Here is a 16,805-nt window from a genome sequence, read left to right as displayed (position 1 = left end):
TTCTATAGAGATTTACAGTTGAAGTCAGAAGTTTGCATACACTTAGGTTGAAGTCATTTTTTGAAAAAAATGAAAAGACCACTTTTTAACCACTCCACAGATTTCATATTAGCAAACTATAGTTTTGGCAAGTCATTTAGGACATCTACTTTGTGCATGACATGAGTAATTTTTCCAACAATTGTTTACAGACAGATTGTTTCACTTTTAATTGACTATATCACAATTCCAGTGGGTCAGAAGTTTACATGCACTAAGTTAATTGTGCCTTTAAGCAGCTTGGAAAATTCCAGAAAATGATGTCAAGCCTTTAGGCAATTAGCTTCTGATAGGCTAACTGGAGTCAATTGGAGGTGTGCCTGTGGATGTATTTTAAGGCCTACCTTCAAACTCAGTGCCTCTTTGCTTGACATCATGGGAAAATCTAAAGAAATCAGCCAAGACCTCAGAAACAATTTTTTGGACCTCCACAAGTCTGGTTCATCCTTGGGAGCAATTTCCAAATGCCTGAAGGTACCACGTTCATCTATACAAACAACAGTATGCAAATATAAACACCATGGGACCACGCAGCCATCATACCGCTTAGGAAGGAGATACATTCTGTCTCCTAGAGATGAACTTAGTTTGGTGTGAAAAGTGCAACTCAATCACAGAACAACAGCAAAAGACCTTGTGAAGATGCTGGAGGAAACAGGTAGACAAGTATCTATATCCACAGTAAAACGAGTCCTATATCGACATAACCTGATAGGCTGCTCAGCAAGGAAGAAGCCACTGCTCCAAAACCACCATAAAAAAGCGGACTACAGTCTGCAAGTGCACTTGGGGACAAAGATCTTACTTTTTGGAGAAATGTCCTCTGGTCTGATGAAACAAAAATTGAACTGTTTGGCCATAATGACCACAGTTATGTTTGGAGGAAAAAGGGCGAGGTTGCAAACTGAAGAGCACCATCCTAACAGTGAAGCATGGGGGTGGCAGCATCATGTTGTGGGGGTGCTTTGCTGCAGGAGGGACTGGTGCACTTCACAAAATAGATGGCATCACGAGGAAGGAAAAGTTTGTGGATATATTGAAGCAACATCTCAAGACATCAGCCAGAAAGTTAAAGCTCGGTTGCAAATGGGTCTTCCAAATGGAAAATGACCCCAGGCATACCTCCAATGTTTTGGCAAAATGGCTTAAGGACAACAAAGTCAAGGTATTAGAGTAGCCATCTCAAAGCCCTGACCTCAATCCGATAGAAAATTTGTGGGCAGAACTGAAAAAGCATGTGCGAGCAAGGAGGCCTACTATCCTGACTCAGTTATACCAGTTCTGTCTGGAGGAATGGGCCAAAATTCCAGCAACTTATTGTGAGAAGCTTGTGGAAGGCTACCCAAAATAAACAATTTAAAGGCTATGCTACCAACTACTAACAAAGTGTATGTAAACTTCTGACCCACTGGGAATGTAATGAAAGAAATAAATCATTCTGTCTACTATTATACTGACAGTTCACATTCTTAAAATAAAGTAGTTATCCTAACTGACCTCAGACAGGGAATTTTTTCAACAATTAAATGTCAGGAATTGTTTAAATGTATTTGGCTAGGTGTATATAAACTTCTGACTTCAACTTTAAATCAACAAAACAGACCTCCAAAACTTAAACCTAATCGATAGTGTCATAAAAAGCAAGTGTGACATGAAAAACAATTTCTGAAGCAACCATGTCATTTTGTGAGGCTTCTATGACACTTTTGGCTCACGTGTCGACTCGCGTGCTCTTCAGGACTCATATCCCTCTCCTTTGTATCACATATGCAACAATCTATCTGAGCTACCGTGCAATTTGATCACACTTAAACAAGCTGGTAAATGTAGTTAATAATGTAAGGAAAACGTTAAAATAAGTCATGCGCTATAGTAAAAGTGTTTAGACGTCATAATATAGCATTGTGGGGAACAGAGTGAAAAGTGTTTATGAACTGATAATCTGCCGTTTTACTCGTGATTTGAGTGAAAGTTGAGTTGAGTCTAGAGTTGTTGTAGCACTTTTAGAATTTATTCTACCAGGAAATTGCCATTTTACGTACAACGGGCCACATAAAAATTATTTTGCAAAAATGTAGTTATTGTAACGATTCTATGACCAGGTTGCGAAAGCCACTGGTCAGAGACAGTAAAAAGTCTACTTAATAAACCAATCGAATTTAACATCCTCTCTCACACTATCTCCTCTCCTGATTTCATTCTAGCAAGGAAAAAAAGTTACTTTTTACTTTAATACTAAAGTACAATTTAATGTGAATACTTTTTTACTTTCAAGTATATTTTTGGCTAGATACTTGGACTTTTAATTGAGTAAAATTTATACTCAGTATCCATACTTTCACTTAAGTATAATTTCTGAGAACTTTTTACACCCCTGTTGGCGAGTAATAAAAAAAATAAAAAAAAGGATCGGTACTCGAACTCGTTCTAAAAAAAAAAAATGGTACTGGGACATCCCTAGATATTAGTAACAGCATTTTGTATACAGTGATAGTTCAAAATCATGTCAGGTGGCATTTCAGCTACACATGATTTTATAGTGAAAAAATAACACTACACCAACAAAAGTGTTGTATTTTGCCAAGACTTATCGATCAGATGAAAATTTGGTTACCTGGAGGTTGGAAAGTTGGGTGAAAGCTTTCTCACAGCCAGGATGGACACACTTGTACGGCCTATCACCAGTATGGATCCTTCAAAATAAAATTAAGGCAATTAACCACAGATCATGTTCAGAATTTAAAGATCACCTCAATTACTGTCATTCTACAAAATTTGAACAACCACAAACATTTCCAGGACGCCTACCAAAGTAAGGAAGGAAGAGGAACGCAAGGAGGAATATATACAGTGCCTTGAAAAAGTACTCGGCACCCAACCATTATTTCACACAAATGATTTGCACAACCTGAGATTGAATAAATCAACTGATTTTTATTATTATTTGTGAATCAATGAACTCCGCAACAATGCATAAATAAATACATAAGCATGAAACAATAATTTCTTTTTTTTTTTTTAAAACAATAACCTGTAGGGATGGTGTTATGTGGCTTGTGTAGTGTTGGCTTTGCACCACTGATAACATTTAGTGTTTAAGCCAACAATTTTCACTTTAGTCTCATCAGACCACAAGACATTTTGCCACATCTTTGCAATGTTATCTGAGTAATGAATTGCAAAGTCTTCATGGGCAAGCATGTGCTTTTTTCAGCAAAGGCTTCTTCCTAGCCACTCTCCCGTACAGCCCCTTTTTGTGTAATAGTTTTGAGATTTTTGAGCCATGGACATTATTTTCAGTCACAGCCACTGACTTCTGTAGCTCATTCAGAGTGATTGTTGGTTTTTGCAGTGGCCTCACTGCCTTTAAAATGGCCTTGTATCCTTCCCCAGATTTGTGCTTTTCCACAATTTATATCCCTAATATATTTCAAAGGAAACTCCAACCATACAGTTTGATCATATCCACCTTATTTTGCAAAGCGGAAGTAAACAGGCGGTTGCATTTCCGGCAAGTGTGACAAAGTTCTGCTGTCATTAGCCGCTATGTAAATAACTAGAAGGATAATTATACCAGAATTTAGTGATATGGGCTCATAAACTCATGCAACCACAGGATGTACAGCAGAATAATGTAGGATCATTTTCTAAATTCAGCATTTATAGTAAAAGAGTAAGTAAATCATTCACTTGTTGCTGTGTTGTTGTATTGAAGAGACAATAATAAAATCTGCTTCTTATGACGATACAGTGTTTCTTGTCTCCATGTAAACATCCATTTATACGTACCCGCATAACCTCCAATGATGCCTTTATTTCCAAAGGCGATGTTGCATAACCCATGCTGAATCCGAGATCTGCATGTCTGTTTACTATGAATCACTAAGAAAGAAGAATGCTCTCTGACAAGAAGCAGGATTTACCAGCAGCTTTCTGCTGGTTGTGTAAAGTTTGTGGTTGGAGGCGTGTCAGACGGCGCAGAGGACTGTCCGTGTCAGTGCCTGATTTCATTCATTCTGCCTGAGCAATAGTGTGTGATGAAACAATGGCAAAATGCGATAAACGGTAAAACTATACACGCTCCTAACCAATTTATGAAAATAGTCATTAATGATAATAATATGACCACATATATTGCTAGCCTGTATTATAAAGCAGCATAATGTAGTATTTTTGTATTGCTAAAATAGCTGGTTTATAAGTGGTTTATACCAGAAGTGGTCCGTATTCTAGGTTGTAATGGTGGCACCCTAGTTACGTTGAAAAATAAAGTGGATAGAGAGGGATTTATGCTCATGAAGTATTTGAAAGCAGCTGATCCACTCATTTCCAACACTAGTGGAGACTTGAGCAACAAATTGGATGTGTTTATAAGACAATATCTTGCTCCAGAGCAAGGTTAACCTAGTAAATACGAAGGGTGTGAATACTTTGAGTACTTTTTCAAGGCACTGTATATATTGTATATTTCTTTACTGTCTGTTACCTGTTGTGCTGCTGTAAGTGACTGAGCTGCCTGAAGGTTTTCTGGCAGTAGGAGCAGGTGTAGGGTTTGGCCCCACTGTGGATGCGGATGTGCTGGGACAGGTAGCTGGAGTTGGCAAACGATTTGGAACAGTGAGGACACTTGTGCGGTTTGCCCTCTGTGTGGTTTCTAACAAGGGATGAAGGGAAGGGGATGAAAAGAGAAAAAACAGAGAGAGATTTATCAGAAACCAATAAATGACCCCTTTATGGATCAAATCATGAATGTATCAGAAAATGTGACGTATGTTACATGCTTATAGTAGTGCTCTTTGTTGTGTCTGGGTTTCAAAACGCAGCACACAAAAACACAAGGCGCAATCGTAGTTTTTTTTGACTGTGTCAATGCCAACGGCATAAATTTTGCCAAAGGTGTGTATTTTTGGGGGAATTTTGATATTTCAACCTCAGTTCCTATAATACAGCTATAATACACTGTGTACACAAAATAGTTACACTCAGGACCTTAAGGACAAAAATGTCCCCATTGAAATCCATTAAAACTGCAATATTTGATCCCAGTACCATTAAAGCATAAAATCATGAATTCTATGATATTATGCTTTCATTCAGGAGCACTGGCTTCAAAATTATTATTATTTTTTTTAATATTTTCCACTAGATGGTGCCATTTTTCTCATGTTTAGCCTATGGAGCAAATACATGCTTTTTTCCTATTTTCTGTTTGCTGTATTATAGAGCACTGCAAGCCAATTGATTAAATGATGCAGCTAAAATTGTGTGGGTGTTTTGTATGTGTGTATTGAGAAATTTGTGTGTGTGTGTGTGTGTGTGTGTGTGTGTGTAAAAAAGTCAGTGAAAGTGGAAGATAATATTAATATATAATAATTTATGGCAGTTTTTGATGCAGATATTTTTGTCCTCTAAGGTCCTGAGTGTGAGTTTTTTTTAATTTATTTTTATCTGACACTGCACAAAATATAATAATGCATCAAAATCAATGTTGTTGCTAATCATTAACATATCCCAGACTGATAATCCCAAACAAAAAAAAAAAAAAACAAAAACAAAAATTCCCCTTAGCATTTAGTATATGGAAAAAAATTCATTTTTTGTGTTTTTTTTTATTTATTTTATAAAAAACAACAGTGGCATTATATAAACAAACTGGCATATAAAGGGTTAAAATCCTGAAAATGAATGAATGTTTGATAGTTATGATCAGGACTGATGTTGGTTAAAAAAAATTAACACATTGAAAGTGGAAAATAATATTAATATATAATATTATTATGGCAGTTTTTTGACGCGGACATTTTTGTCCTCCAAGGGCCTCTGAGCAACTTTTTTTAAATTGACGCACAAGGGTTAAGAAAATGCATGAAAAGGAAAAGAATATGGAGGATGAGGATAAACATCAGTTAAGGTCAAGTAGCAGAGAAAAAAAAACTGGTTGTAAAAGCACACAATGTAGAATGATGTAAAATCATGCTGTATGCAGACAGAAATTTAAAGATTACACTGAGAGACCTAAAAGGTGAAGAATGAAAGAACCCAAAAGAAGTAAATAAAACAAATATAAAGTTAGTAATTGGGGTAATAAATGAGACAAGCAGTGGCGTGATGAAATTTGAATGAGACAAAAAGATATTGAGAAAAGACTTGATTCCATCTCCAATGAATATGCAGCTTCATTGAAATTGGTGGTCTATCAATATGAGTGTACATGTACCTGTAAACTCATACTGTATGTCAGAGCATTAAGTTAGTATAGAGCTGGAAGCTATTAAGAGAAAGAGGGAATGAAAAAGATACATGCTTATTAGGGCTGCATGATTTGGACAAAAAGTCATATTGCAATTATTTTGAAAAATATTGCGATTTGAACTGCTATATGATAAACAAAAAACTAGTAAGTGATTCCTTTTGATCAAAATTTGGTAATGTTTTTCTCATGTTCTACTGTCAGTAAAAAGACTTGCGTTACTCTTTGAGGGTTCAAACTTTAAAAAGAAACAAACTCAGACCTTTTTCACTTTAGCACCAAACGAATAAAACACTGTCATCTTTGTAAGCCTACTACTCATCATCATTATTTTTTAGAACCCAGTCAACTTGAATATTATAATAATATATTGATTATTATTATTTCTTATTAAATTATTCTAAAACAGTAATATATTTCTGTAATAAAATGTTAACTTGCAAGGGGCATCACTATGTGGTCCAGTTAAACTTATGAGCTCTAAACTGTCAAACTTTTATTTTGTGTTGCTGAGTTCACATTTACAGCTCCTCATTTTATCATCTCCACCTCTGCCCACAAATACCCGGAGCCATGGGGTATAATATTTGTATTTGTATAACATATAGCGACCAAAAATATTTGCAGAAGTGAAATTAAAGTGAATCTGGAGTGCTTTAAATACAACACGCTCAGCTCAGCTCACTTAAGCAAACGGAACTGAACTCATAGCACATCTGTTAATCTGAGCACAAGATGGCATTGTGGAGCACAGAACCGCTCTGAAAAAACTGTAATAATGCACCAACACAATACCGACAGGACAGAGCAGTGCAAATAAACTGAAGCGAGCACCGCTAGGAGACTATTTACTTATTTAATTAAAAATGTGGTTTAATAATCTCAAGGTCATATCGCGATTCCAATTTTATTTTGATTAATCGTGCAGCCCTAATGCTTATCTAGGCCAACTAAACAAAGCCTTGCCAAAATTTAGGTCCATGTCACAGCAGGTGAAGTGGTACTTCCCATTGGAAGTAACATGTAAAAATCACACATACACATACGTATTGCATTCAGTACCGTGTATGCTGTTGTAAGTGGCTGAGCTGTCTGAAGGTTTTTTGGCAGTAGGAGCAGGTGTAGGGTTTAGCCCCGCTGTGGATGCGGATGTGCTGCGCCAGATAGCTGGAGTTGGCAAAGGATTTGGAACAGTGCGGACATTTATGCGGTTTCGCTTCTGTGTGTGACTTGGCGTGAATCTGCATGTCTGATTTACTGAAGAAAGTCACCGCACACATCCGGCACCTACGAAAAAAATCGGTAGCGGAAACCCATATGACTTTTGAGAGACTCTTTTAATGACTGTTAGTGCCTTATTTTCTTTTCAACAATGATTTAATGAAAAAAATATATTGGCAAAAATGATATATAAACTAGTTTGCAATGCATTAAATTTAAGATCTTGGCAGATGCTTTCTTTCCAAAATGACTGAGAATAAAGTCTGGGATATTTTACTAAGAAGCTACCACTTCGATTCAAAGAGGAGCATTAAAACAGCTGCAAACAGTGCCAATAGTGTTAAGCCCTGTACACACATGCAGCGACTTCCAGCAACCTCATCTCATTCACTGACAATGAGAGCTGGCGACTTCCGGTGACACAAGCGACAGCGACCTCTCTAAAGGTGGACGTGGCGAGCGACAAAAAGTTGAGAAAAGTTTAACTTTATGCAAACGAGGAGCGACAACCAATAGGAGTGAAGACTGTGTCAGTGGAGCTCAGGTCATCTGTCATCTGTGAGATAATGGAGTCAAGTGCAGGCAAGACAGATGAGAAGTTTCTGTGAGCGATTTCACTGTTCTATGATTCGTCTGTAACCACATACATGGATATCATAAAAATGATGTGTGGAAATGAAATTGTCGGCAGTCTGAGTGAGTTTCGTACATTGATAGTCCGTTCATCTTATTAATGTTATGATGCATTGAGCACTGCTGCAGTTCATATAAAAACACTCTCCCTGCAGAATGTGCATTATTAGGGACAAGGAAATGGATTCCTTGTCAAATTAGTATGAAATCGTTGTTTTACTAGCATCGTTGTTTTACATCTGGGATCATATTTTCAAAAGACATGGCCAGATGTGCAGTCCACCAATAATGTTAGAGCGAAAGCAGAAGGAACGCCCACTAGCGACTTCACATTTCAGAGACTAGCGACATCAAGCGACAAAGTCACTGCATGTGTGTACGGGGCTTTACAGTGCTAAATGCACACCAAGAACTAGGATGAATCGAGTTGCCAGATCAAGTATTAAGGTACACTCTTCATATTAATATAGGTGTTCCTTAATCATTTGTACCTGTAGGACTTGTTCCCATCTTTGCCTGGATGATCATCCTCATCGTTGGAGAGGTCATAGGGGTCACTTGTGTTGTGCTATGAGAAAGGAACTTCATTTAGCATCTTAGAACTGAAAAACCTGACTTATTCACCAGTCATCATCTGTAGTCCATCAGAGGTCAAACTCACAACAACGAGTCCGATAGTTAAAGAAATGTTATCATTTTGTAATAAAGCTAAATATATAAACTAGACCGACTAAAAATGTACCACGGTTGGGGGCCTGGGTAGCTCAGCAAGTAAAGACGTTGACTACCACACACTTGGGTTAACCTCCTCGTGGTCGCTATAATGTGGTTCTCGCTCTCGGTGGGGCGCGTGGCGAGTTGTGTGTGGATGCCGCGGAGAATAGCATGAAGCCTCCACACGCGCTAGGTCTCCGCGGTAACGCGCTCAACAAGCCACGTGATAAAATGCGTTGATTGAGGCAACTGAGATTCGTCCTCCACTACACAGATTGAGGCGAGTCACTATGCCACCAGGAGGACTTAGAGCGCATTGGAAATTGGGCATTCCAAATTGGGGAGAAAAAAAATGTACCAAGGTCTTCCTTCGTCAACCTACAATTTAATTTCTTGTTATTTGAAGACTCTTTCAGTTAAGGAAGGTAAGGATAGGTACGACACCTCTGCAACCTCTCACCTGTCCCCCAGCAGCCAGGTGCGCAAGAATCAGCGCATCACTTCCTGTGGCAAGTGTGTGGGTTGAAATGGGGCCGACCCTTGGCATCATGGACTTCTTCTTTCTGCCACGCTTCGAGGGTGCTGGCATGACTACAGCTGGTGGAATACTGCCATCGTCTTTCTTGTCTGTTAATGCCAGCAAAATAGGCAAAAACATTACACACTAATGTAAAGATATGGCATCCTCCCAGCTGCTAGGATAATGCATAATGTAATATGTAGCTGTGCACAATATCTTCCTGCATCTGTCCAGTTAAATGACAAATGCAAGGATGATCTCATAGTGACTTAATGAGGGAGGGTTATTCTCTGTGTTGTAGTCTTTCATCCATTTTTGAAAAAAAAAAAAAAAAAAGTCATAAGTCTTATATGAAATGTTACTTAAAATCTACATCAATTCAGCCAATTTTGATAACAAATCTAATGTCATCTAATGCCATGTCCCTGTAAGGAAGGAAGTGGGTTTCATTTCCTTCCAACATTTGGTAAAAATGTACATGTGCTCTTATACTTACTGTGGCTGTGAAGATAGAGGGAGGGGGGCCAACCATCTTCTGACAGAAAAGAGCAGAACATACTCAACATATAGAGCTCACTGTCCCTCTCTCCCTTTATCTATTCATCCCTTCTTTCATCCTCTCTCTCCCTCCCACAATCACTTCTTAGAGCATTTTTAGCTTTGAAATTGGATGAGTAAGCAAAATCATGCACAAGTGCGTCTGTTTTACATACATTCTGAATGTGTGACATACAGTATTATCTGTTTTTTTTTGTTATTAACATTTTTATTGTTTCATAAATTAACAAAAAATACAACAACATATATATATATTGAATCAAACACTTTAAACATTAAACCCCCACTATATCCCCTCCCCCTACCAAACTCCCACCCTGACCCCCCCACGAACACCCCTGTGGTCAATAGAATATAGACACACACACAGAAAAAAAAACACAAAACTAAAACAGCAACAAAAAATAAAATACAATAATCAAGTATAATAAAAAAACAACAAAAAAAAACGAAACTCTAAATTACTCGCTCCACCGCCCCTCCTCGAGCTTCCCCCAAAAATGCTAACTGCCCCATTTCTTATTGTATGAATCCCCAACCCCCATCCTTATGCTCGACCCCTCCTCGAAGGCAGCCATCCACCCCATCTCCGCGCACCACTCCGGGAACGAGGGTGCTCCATCCGACTTCCAACTCCTCAAAATAACCTGCCTACCAATCATCACACTGGTCAAAACCCAGTCCTTCATGTAATTATCCTCCAAATCCATGACCTCCCTATCTCCCAAAATACAGAGTCTGGGGCAGAACGAGACCTGAGTGCCCAACACATCACACACAAAAATTTGCACCTTCAGCCAAAATTCTTGGATCTTACAACACCCCCAAAAAACATGGGTGGTGTCTCCATCTTCAGAATGGCATCACCAGCAGATGGGTGTGTCCTTAAGACCAAGCCTATACAATCTAGAGGGGGTCCAATAAAATCTATGTAAAATCTTAAATTGCATAAGGCGAACCCTTGCATCTCTAGATGCAGACTTTGTTTTTTAGAATCCTAGCCCACACTCTCTCCTCCAATAACAAATGTAAATCTTCCTCCCATAATCTCTTGAGAGAATTTAAAAGCTCCGTCCCCCAGACTCTGAATTAGCAGGGAGTAATACACTGATGCCTCATGACCCTTCCCAAAAGCAGTAATCACCACTCCCTGAGTATCTGCTGCTCTAGGGGGATGTATGCTACTCCCAGAAACAGTGCAGAGCAGGTGGCGCAGCTGTAAATACTTATAAAATTGAGATCTGGGAATCCCAAAATGTTGAATCAAATTTTCAAAAGATCTCAATACTCTACTCTCATATAGGTCACCAAGTGTATTAATCCCCCTCACAATCCAATCTGACCAACAGAAAGGGGACTTATTAATACATAGTTTAGGGTTCTGCCATATGCTCGAGGCTACATTTAAATAAATATCAGAATTAAACACTCTGGACACTTTTGTCCATACCGAGTGCAAATGCAAAATAACAGGGTGCGACTTAACCTCTCTGGCTTATTATCTGTTGTTTTAAATAAATGATATGAGTTTTAATGTTCAGAATCAAACAGATGCTCTGAATATTAGAGCTAATATCATCAACAACTACCAACCAAGGGGGTCTCAACTAGGGGTCAACCGATTATCGGCCTGGCCTATAATCGGATCCAATATTCATAATTTTTCTAATTATCGGAATCGTTTTGTCTGATCTAATTGCCGATACATTTTCAAATGCGCTCTAAAATTGGCTCAGATGTCACCGCCTCTCTCTGAAAGTTTACTGCTTGTTGTCTGGCTCAATGTCCCGACCGCAGTATTTTTGGATTGGTTATATTTCACGAGTAAATGGCCAATCAACACAGTACTCCGTATTCGTGGGGGAGAGCTGGGAAAGAGGAAAGCAGCGAGAGAAAGATGCATCACTGAGAGGAAAGATAATAAATTGCAATAAACTGCGGTAACCAATTAGCGGACTACGGCCCGGGTCCGGACCCCGGATTTGTTCCATCTGAACCATGAGACATCATGACAATGGTTGCCCCATTTCACTGTTTCTACACTTTAGGTTAGCAGCACGACAAAACAATGGAGCTGTGTAAACCACAAGCGCTCAGGTGCGTAGACAGCACTGATCTTTCAGCGCTATATCCTTGAATATTTTTCTCTAGCAATGAACACGCTTTATTAATGCTCTTTTGCACTCCGCATGCATTGCATCTCACCACCGGCCTGCAACATGATACGTCACATAGTAGAGCTGCAGACGTGATTATTTTAATGACAGTAGATCGTAGCGGAGAATTACAGTGAGCAGCAATATAGATGGATACCGGCACAGTTCGCTAAAATACACTGCAGAAAACGAAAATGAAGCAGAAACAATCTTCATGTGTCTGATATGACTCTGATGATTCAGCTAAGCAAGGTTTGTGACAGGACAATTTATCATGGTTCCAGAGCGCCTTTAGACTGCAAATGATTTTTTTCCCGTCTAAAATTATCTTTATTAATCAACATGTTTCGAGTCTATTGTTAATAAGAGATTTTGATTTAAATTTTGTGAAAATTAATCTGAGATATCATCTCTGGCATGGATGGCAAGAAAGACAACCAAAACTTTGAAATTACGAGCATTTCCATTATTTGATAGTCAGCCCATTTACACTTAACTATAGCAAACAGTATTTTAAACTGCACTATTAAGATGTACATTGTTTGTTTTTGGTAGATTTGCATTTTAAGGAAAATACAAAAAAAGGTTCATGAAGACTTTTACATATATTTTCTCAGGGGTTACCCCTGAACCCCCATACAGAATCTTTCCTATGTAAATATAAATGGTAGAAGATCCCCATAGTACACTACTTTGGTCTTTGGGCCACAATGTCCTCATTCTTGCCCAGTTCTTAAGAGACTTTTTGACTGTTGATTTAAAATTTAAATTTTTACCGCAATGCATTAATAATAATCTTTATCGGTATTGGCCCTGCAAAAAAAAACATATCGGTCGACCCCTAGTCTCAAAAGAAGCCATCAAATGGTCCCATCAGATACCGTAGTATCATCAAATTACATTTCTCTAGCCAGCAGTTATAATTTTAATCAGGGATTAAAAATAAAATGTTTTTCCAGTTTGGTTCATTCCGAGCAGGAACTGTATTGTTTTCGTTACAGTTCTGGCGTTCCGCTGCCTCGTTTCAAATTGGTAACCAGTTACAACGAAATTAAAGAACAGTTAATAATGTTTTTTTTTTTAAATGACAGTACTCTGTGCTAAGGGTGGGTGATGTTCCAGTTGCCAGATCTCACAAGAGAAACAAGCAAGCTGGTTTAAAAAAAAAAAAAAACACAAGCTCAAAATAAGGGACTTGCCTCACCCGAAACAAGCAAAAATATAAGCAATTACTGATTGGTTTTCCCATGTGGGGGAATTATCAGCATAGAAATCATAGCAAGCATAGTATACAGAAGCCTAAATCAAGTAATGATTTTTCAATAAATGTATTCTTAATATCAAATATATCCCCCCTAAAAATCTCAAATATACATCTGGCCATCTAAAATCAATAGCCAAAATCTCTCTCTCCTGCATGCATGCACGCACTGCGTGGGTATATTTGGACTAAAGGTCATCTTATGCAAATTATTTTAATTATTTAATCATTATTTACTCATTTTAATTAGTTATAATTACAGATCTGCTTCTCTGTCAAAACCCGGCAGCAGCAAATCTGTATAAATGCATCAAACAGTAATTTAGTGAAGACTTGGAAACAACTGAGATTTATAATTTTTACCTCTATATTTTTTCTTGCATCTGGATTAATCCAGCATGTATACGTCGTAATTATATGTAGTTGTCTAAAAGGTCTTCAGCATGTCACAGAGGGCTACATCCACAACATGCTTTAAGGCAAAGAAATGTGTGATGCAATTTTTTGCATTTTTAGTCCCTGATTTTAATACTTTTTAAAAGTGTTTTTTTTTTTTTTTTAACCTGTTGCAGTTCTCTCATTCTGATAGAGTCTGAATGGGCTTAAGATGAAGGATATGCAAAACGACATTTAAAAAATGTATGGCGTATTTAAAAATAAAAAATAAAAGTTGGTGGGAAGTTTGTCTGAACTAAAGGAATGATAAGGCTGGCTTAGGGTCAAATGAACCAAACACAGATCAGACATGTTACTTAGGGATAAGTGAAGCCCTTAATCTGGGTAACTTTAATATATTTAAAAATTGAAAAGGCTAAACAGCTATAACCTTTTATTGTACCAAATTATCGTAGGCTAAAAACCTATGTAATATGTTGAAGATCCATTTTTAATACAAATGATTCTGGACTGACTTTTTCAAGGGTTTGTGAAAATAGGAGTTTTATACAAGCTTCTTGACTGCATACAAGGAAAGTGTAATAAGCAGATGATTAAAGGGACAGTTCACCCAAAAAAGAATATTCTCGCATTATTTACTCACCCTCATGCCATCCCAGATGTGTATGACTCTCTTCAGCAGAACACAAAGATTTTAAGATTTTAGAGCCTGACCGATATGGGATTTTTGAGACCGATTACCGATATGGTGGCCGATATAGTTAATTTGTGAGCTGGAATGAAATCAGACCTTTTCTATGTGGATTGTGCACCGATTTTGCACCAATATGACTATGCAAAGGTACTCAGAAGGCTGCTTTCTTAAATATTTTTATCAAAGAATATTTGACATTATTATTATACATTTTCAACAAATTCTAGAAATGAACACTGAGAAAATAAAGAATAAATAAAAATACAATAAATAGCTTAATAAACATCAGTACTGTATGTTTAGTATAAGTCAATTGCTGACCATTTAAATAAAGAATAATTAAAAATAAAACAAATAGCTAAATAAACATCAGTACTGTTTAGTATCAGTCAAATGCTGACCGTTTAAATAATGAATAAATAAAAATAAAATAAATAGCTAAATAAACATCAGTACTGTTTAGTATCAGTCAAATGCTGACCATTAAAATAAAGAATAAAAAATGAAATAAATAGCTTAATAAACATCAGTACTGTATGTTTAGTATGTCAATTGCTGACCATTTAAATACAGAATAAAAATACAATAAATAGCTTAATAAACATCAGTACTGTATGTTCAGTATAAGTCAATTGCTGACCATTTAAATACAGAATAAAAATACAATAAATAGCTTAATAAACATCAGTACTGTATGTTCAGTATCAGTCAGTTGCTGACCATTTAAATACAGAATAAAAATACAATAAATAGCTTAAACATCAGTACTGTATGTTCAGTATCAGTCAGTTGCTGACCATTTAAATACAGAATAAAAATACAATAAATAGCTTAATAAACATCAGTACTGTATGTTCAGTATAAGTCAATTGCTGACCATTTAAATAAAAAAATACAATAAATAACTAAATAAACATCAGTACTGTTAGTATAAGTCAATTGCTGACCATTAAAATAAAGAATAATTAAAAATAAAATAGCTAAATAAACATCAGTATTACTGTTTAATATCAGTCAAATGCTGACTATTTTAATACTGCCAGTTAATTATTGGCAGGTTGTAAAACAAGAAGCATTTACACCTGCTGAGTCAAGAGATAAACAGCGGCGTTACACCATATTCTGCTATACAAGTTCAGGGGAAACTTTCAACAGTGGAAAACCAGACTTTTAAATATTACATTTTATAAATGCAACGACTGGAATTGTTCGGTTGAAGGGGGTACCAAACTGTGAATCCTGAACAAAACAGTTTGGTGAATACATGTTTACACGTTAGCTTCCACTCAGCTGACAACAATGAAAGTAGCTACGTGATTAGCTAGTTAGCTATAAGCTTGTTGTCACGGAGAGTAAAAGATGGACTTTATTTACTTTCCAGCATTGCATCTCACAAAATAGGTAACAACGTAGCATGAAATCAACACTCAACAGACACAATCCACCACCGCACCGTTGTCTGCTGAGCTGCAAAAAGATGCTCTGATGTTTACCTTTCAATCTGCTACATTACTGACTGCACTGACAAACTATAGCTGGTTAGCACAGCAAACAGATGTGATAAACATGAGTGACAAGGTTTTCAGGGACAGGGTTAACGTTATATTAGTTATATTGAAGAGGGAAAATGATGGGGTCATTGTTTATTAACTTTCCAGTATGTATTTCACAAACCAGTTAACAACTTACCGAGAAGACACCACTTGACTCCGCACCGCTTAACTCCGACCTGTCTGCAGAGCCACCATCAGTTCAGCTCTGTAAACAGTGGAGTCGGAGCGCGCTCTGCTGGACAAACTACGTAATGACACCAATTCTAAAGCATTGTTTTCTGCATTATATGTTCTGAAAAAAAGTTTTTGTATCTGCGCATATCGGTAAACAAATACGCCGATACCGATATATTGGTGAAAGGCTAATATCGGCCAACCGATTTATCAGTCGGGCAGTACTCTGTAGGTCCATACAATGTAAGTTAATGGTGATCAGACCTTTGTAACTCCAAAAATCACAAAGAAAACATAAATATCCACTAAACTAAAGAGGCACCACATGTGGCTTTCAGATGTAAAAGTGAAAGTGGGGATTTAGAGTAAAAAAAAAAAAAGTACTTAAATTTTGATCTGTTTCTCACCCACACCTATCATATTGCTTCTTAAGGCATGGATTTAACCACTGGAGTCTTATGGATTACTTTTATGTTTCCTTTGTTATTTTTGGAGCTACAAAGGTCTGATCATCATTCACATGCATTATAATTTGTATGGACCTACAGAGCTGAAATATTCTTCTAAAAATCCTCACTTCTGCTGAAGAAAGAAAGTTGTACACATCTGGGATGGCATGAGGGTAAGTAAGTGATG

The 16,805-nt window shown here is 37.2% G+C and overlaps 1 protein-coding gene across 4 annotated transcripts in view; it reads right to left on the bottom strand.

The window, feature by feature from the left end:
- Nucleotides 1-16,805, bottom strand: part of LOC127425041 (zinc finger protein 384-like) — a 30,344-nt gene that overhangs the window by 9,737 nt on the left and 3,802 nt on the right. The window contains exons 5-10 of one of the 4 annotated variants that reach the window (XM_051670656.1): nucleotides 9,874-9,912; nucleotides 9,318-9,484; nucleotides 8,635-8,711; nucleotides 7,352-7,576; nucleotides 4,526-4,693; nucleotides 2,654-2,732 (exon numbers count right to left, since the gene is read on the bottom strand). In XM_051670656.1, coding sequence (XP_051526616.1) covers nucleotides 2,654-2,732; nucleotides 4,526-4,693; nucleotides 7,352-7,576; nucleotides 8,635-8,711; nucleotides 9,318-9,484; nucleotides 9,874-9,912 — 755 coding nt within the window. The remainder of the gene's footprint in view (nucleotides 1-2,653; nucleotides 2,733-4,525; nucleotides 4,694-7,351; nucleotides 7,577-8,634; nucleotides 8,712-9,317; nucleotides 9,485-9,873; nucleotides 9,913-16,805) is intronic. The other 3 variants (XM_051670657.1, XM_051670660.1, XM_051670659.1) reach the window with 3 other exon arrangements.

The sequence above is a fragment of the Myxocyprinus asiaticus genome, chromosome 34, assembly GCF_019703515.2.
Source record: "Myxocyprinus asiaticus isolate MX2 ecotype Aquarium Trade chromosome 34, UBuf_Myxa_2, whole genome shotgun sequence".
NCBI classification, from domain to species: Eukaryota; Metazoa; Chordata; class Actinopteri; order Cypriniformes; family Catostomidae; genus Myxocyprinus; species Myxocyprinus asiaticus.
Note: the sequence above shows the minus strand (reverse complement) of the source record. Positions and strands in the feature narration are given on the sequence as shown.